The 4,353-nt window shown below is 42.9% G+C and overlaps 1 protein-coding gene across 1 annotated transcript in view; it reads right to left on the bottom strand.

Moving 5' to 3' along the window:
* MYO5A (myosin VA) overlaps window positions 1-4,353 on the bottom strand; it is a 123,994-nt gene that overhangs the window by 11,783 nt on the left and 107,858 nt on the right. The window contains 1 exon segment of the mRNA XM_023751634.1: window positions 2,019-2,165. Coding sequence (XP_023607402.1) covers window positions 2,019-2,165 — 147 coding nt within the window.

Genomic DNA, 4,353 nt, shown 5'->3' with positions numbered 1-4,353 from the left:
CCCAACCCACCCCCCCCCCCACACCCCCCCCCCCCCCCCTCCCGCGCCTTCCCGGGGCTATCAGGCCAGCAACGAGGGGCAGTTATGGGCAACCAGGCCTGCGGGGGGGCGGGGGGGGAGGAGTGAGGGGCGACCAGGCAGGCAGGCAGGTGAGCGGTTAGGAGCCAGCGGTCCAGGATTGTGAGAGGGATGTCCGACTGTCGGTTTAGGCCCAATCCCAGGGCCTAAACCAGCAGTCGGACATCCCCCGAGGGGTCCCAGATTGGAGAGGGTGCAGGCTGGGCTGAGGGGACAACCCCCCCCTGCTGTGCACAAATTTCGTGCACCGGGCCTCTAATTTTATATAAATTAGTACATTTGCCTTCACTCTTCATCCTTTTTACCCCATTATATATTTGTTTATTTTTTCTATTTTCTTTTTTAGTTATTGATTGAGAGGAGTGGGACAGAGACAGAGATAAAGAGAGAAAGAGAGAGAGAGAAACATCAATTTGTGTTGCTCCACTTATTTATGTATTCACTGGTTGATTCTTGTATGTACCCTGACTGGAGATGGAACCCACAACCTTGGCATATCGGGACGATGTTTAACCAACTGAGCTACCCAGCTAGGGCTTTTCCCTCTATCTTCTCTCGCACTGGAACATAAGTTATATGAGAATAGGGACTCTACTCTCTCTGTTACCCAGCACAGAAAATGCTTGGCACTTGGTAAGAGCATACTAAATGTTTATTGAACTGATGAATCTTTACTTAAACTCTATGTTTAAAAATCAGTGGCTCCTTAACATTTTTGCTAAATGAAAATCAGGTTGAACCTTTAGCACCTCTGCACCTAAATACAGTACTAAGTTTAATGCCAGGAACCTTAGGAACTTTATCAGGTGTAACTGCCAATCACACTGCTGTCACCTGGCACCTGGGGGAGGAATGCTATACAAAGGCTGAGAGGTGTTCAGCATTCAGTTCAGAACTGTGCACACTCCCTAACCATTTCCCACCCTCCCCTAAAAAGTATTCCTCAGAGCAATCTCCAACGCTGCTCTGAAATGCTTCTTCCACACCCATTTCATTTGTCTGGCCCTCTCCTTCCATTGCTAAAATATTTTCCTTAATTCTTTTGTGTGTGTATTTTTCCTCTATTATTGAACTGTCATACACTTTCTAGGGAAGCAAGGAAAACAGAAATTCAGAAACGCAAATGGCCTAGAGCAGTGTTGGTCAATTCTTTGAAAGATTTTTAAAAAACATTAGACATGGCCAGTCTCTTCCCTCTAGACCAGTGGTTCTCAACCTGTGGGTCGCGACCCCTTTGGCGGTCGAACAACCCTTTCACAGGGGTCGCCTAAGACCATCCTGCATATCAGATATTTACATTACGATTCACAACAGTAGCAACATTACAGTTATGAAGTAGCAACGAAAATAATTTTATGGTTGGGTCACAACATGAGGAACTGTATTTAAAGGGCCAGAAGGTTGAGAACCACTGCTCTAGATTGTAATGTGATCAGTCTGTGGTGGGGACCATACAACAATACTTTTCAAAAGCTTCCAGGTTAGTCTAACCAGAGCTGAGAAGGCCTGGCCTCCAGGGATCTGTATGGACGGACTTGCTTCCTAGGCAAGCGTCCCTGCTGTTTGACTGACAGTGCATGGCGGCCAGGATGCTTCTGCAGCGCCAGATGCGCAGTATGTAATGAGGACTAAAGAAACTGGTGTTGAATATTTCAAAAACCAGTGACTAGTCTTTCCCACCACTGACACGTGTACCAGAAAGACCTTTTATCCCAGGCACAAAATACTTGCGTGCTCGAGATCTCTCTTTCTTCCTCTCTCCCTCCTCCCTCCATCCCATCCCCCCTCCATTTTCTCTTCTGTTTCTGTGACGACGGCCAGAAGAGGGCTGTTGGCAAGCCAGCCAGAGAGTCCTCACCAGGAACCAAACTAACTGGCACCTTGATCTTGGACTTCCTAGCCTGCAGAACTGAGAGAATAGAAGAAAAGAAAACACTTGCCCAGAATCAGGTTCTTAACAAGCTTTTGCTCATCCTCCTTCTTGTACTCCAGCATTCCTTGGAAATCCTTTTCTTTCCTGGGAATATTGACTGGACGGATGGGTTCATCAATGATCTGTCCTGGGGATATGTTCTCCATCTGGCCCACTTCATGAGAAACAAAAAGGAGAAAAAAAGGTTTTCCAGGGAGAAAAGATGAGAAGGTTCCATGTTCCTATAATTTTAAATGATGAATTCTATAACAAAACAAAAAAGTGCCATATTTGCCACTTAATTGTCCCCTTTTTATGTTATTGTTTTTTTCCAAGCAAATATATTTAATTTTTTTAATTGTCCCTACTTTACCTTTTCTGCTAAAATTGGTTGTAAATGGCAAAACTGTATGGTGATGTCACTGACAGCCACCAGTGCTGGGTTACTATTAACGTCAGAGAACCTTACGTGATTCAAAAGCATTTTTCTTTGGGGGGGGGGGGGGATAATAAATTTACTCTGTAATAAGGTTAAATGTTCCCAAAGTTAGTTTTAACTTCTTGGTTAATGAATTGTTATTAATCATAAATAGTTGAATATATTTAGACTTTAAATCACAGAAAGACAGAAGGAAAAACATAATATTCTACAAAAAGGAAGAAAAACTGTAGATTTCCCTCACTTTCAGCTCTATGAATCTAGTCATTAAAGAAAAAGAACACTGACTTTAAATGTATCATTGCAATCAGTTCAAACCACATGAGAGCTGGTAGCATAGTGTGTCTTCATACTGGTTGATGTGAAATGTTTTCTTTTTCACAGAGGCTTCCCAAGACAAAGACCTAACTTGCTCCCACCATCGCTTATTCCTAAAGAAATAACGAGCAGATAAAACCACCTCTATTTAATGTACCCAGTTTTTGTTTATCTGTTTCTAGTAAAGGGCTAACAGTCCTACCATGAAGTTGCAACCATTAAAGCACAGCTAACCTGTTCAGAGGTTAAGAGTGGTCACTACTGTCAGTAGCAGCTGCTGGAGAAGAATAATGCTAAGGATTCAAAAAGTCTCCAATATCACCTCAGAATTAAGACTAAATGGGAAATGCAAGAGAAGGTATGGGAACACAGGAGTTAGAATTCTGTGGTGTTTGTGCAGACACATGCTAGTGAGCAGGCTGTGTTACCTATAGGAAGTGGGCAGTTAAGAAACCTGTTCAGGTGAAGATTAATTTGAGTTCAGAGACCTGCAAACAAGATGCAGATCAGAGGCATCAGAAAGGTTAGTGCTGCTGACTGCACACGGTGTCAGCGTGTTCTCCTGTCACTCTGGGGCAATCCCGTGTTGGGTCTGGGAAGCCAGTTCCACAGGAAGAGGCTATGGGAGAGAATACCAACAGCTGTCAGAGCTCCTGCTGCAGCACCAAGACTAGCAGTGCTGAAGAAGGCCACCGGCCATCAGAGGAGTGGCCGCACTGTGGTTGGACAAATCAGGGCTGTGGCACCTAGTGCTTCATGTGCATGGCGCAGTCTGGAAACCAAGGTAACTGTGAAATGTGTGCCTCCACACAGAGATAGAAGATTCAAACTATTCAGTTTTACAAAATTATTTCTGGAGTCAGATTAAACATAACAGTGCCAGGATATTGAAATCTGTACAAAGAGGCCTTCACAGCTCACATACATGTTACATGTACAATACAAAAGAATAAAATCTCTGCTATCTAGATTACTAGTCACTTTCAGCCAAAGAAATAACCCTAAGAGGGGAAATTGGGAGGAAATAGACTCAGCATATTAAGTTCATCAATAAATATACATATCTGGACTCCATATGATGTAAAGAGAATGCTTTATACCTACTTATTTCATCATACCTATGGTGCCATTAACTATGAAATACCATTATTTTATATAACACTTGAGGAAAACACTGCAATTAAGCTATAACCCATCAACAGTTGAAAGACACATCCTGACTTCAGAGATGTTAAAATGTCAAAAAGTGTGCACCTCAGAATTTATGAAATCTGTTTTAAAAGAAAGCTTCAGTTTCCTTTTGCAAAATCTCTAACCAAGATATTTTTGGTTCTGTATAAAATGTCAAAGACAAAATTTACCATACTTTAATTAAAATTTTTCTCTCTGCCTTTGAATTTTCCCAAGAGATTTGAGTCTATAAAAACTCACAAATAGCCCTAACCAGTTTGGCTCAGTGGATAGAGCGTCGGCCTATGGACTGAAGGGTCCCAGGTTCGATTCCGGTCAAGGGCACATGCCTGGGTTGCAGGTGTGATTCCCCAATAGGAGATGTGCAGGAGGCAGCTGATCAATGATTTCTCTCATCCTTTGAAGTTTCTCTCTC

Source organism: Myotis lucifugus, unplaced genomic scaffold, assembly GCF_000147115.1.
Source record: "Myotis lucifugus unplaced genomic scaffold, Myoluc2.0 scaffold_23, whole genome shotgun sequence".
NCBI lineage: Eukaryota > Metazoa > Chordata > Mammalia > Chiroptera > Vespertilionidae > Myotis > Myotis lucifugus.
Note: the sequence above shows the minus strand (reverse complement) of the source record. Positions and strands in the feature narration are given on the sequence as shown.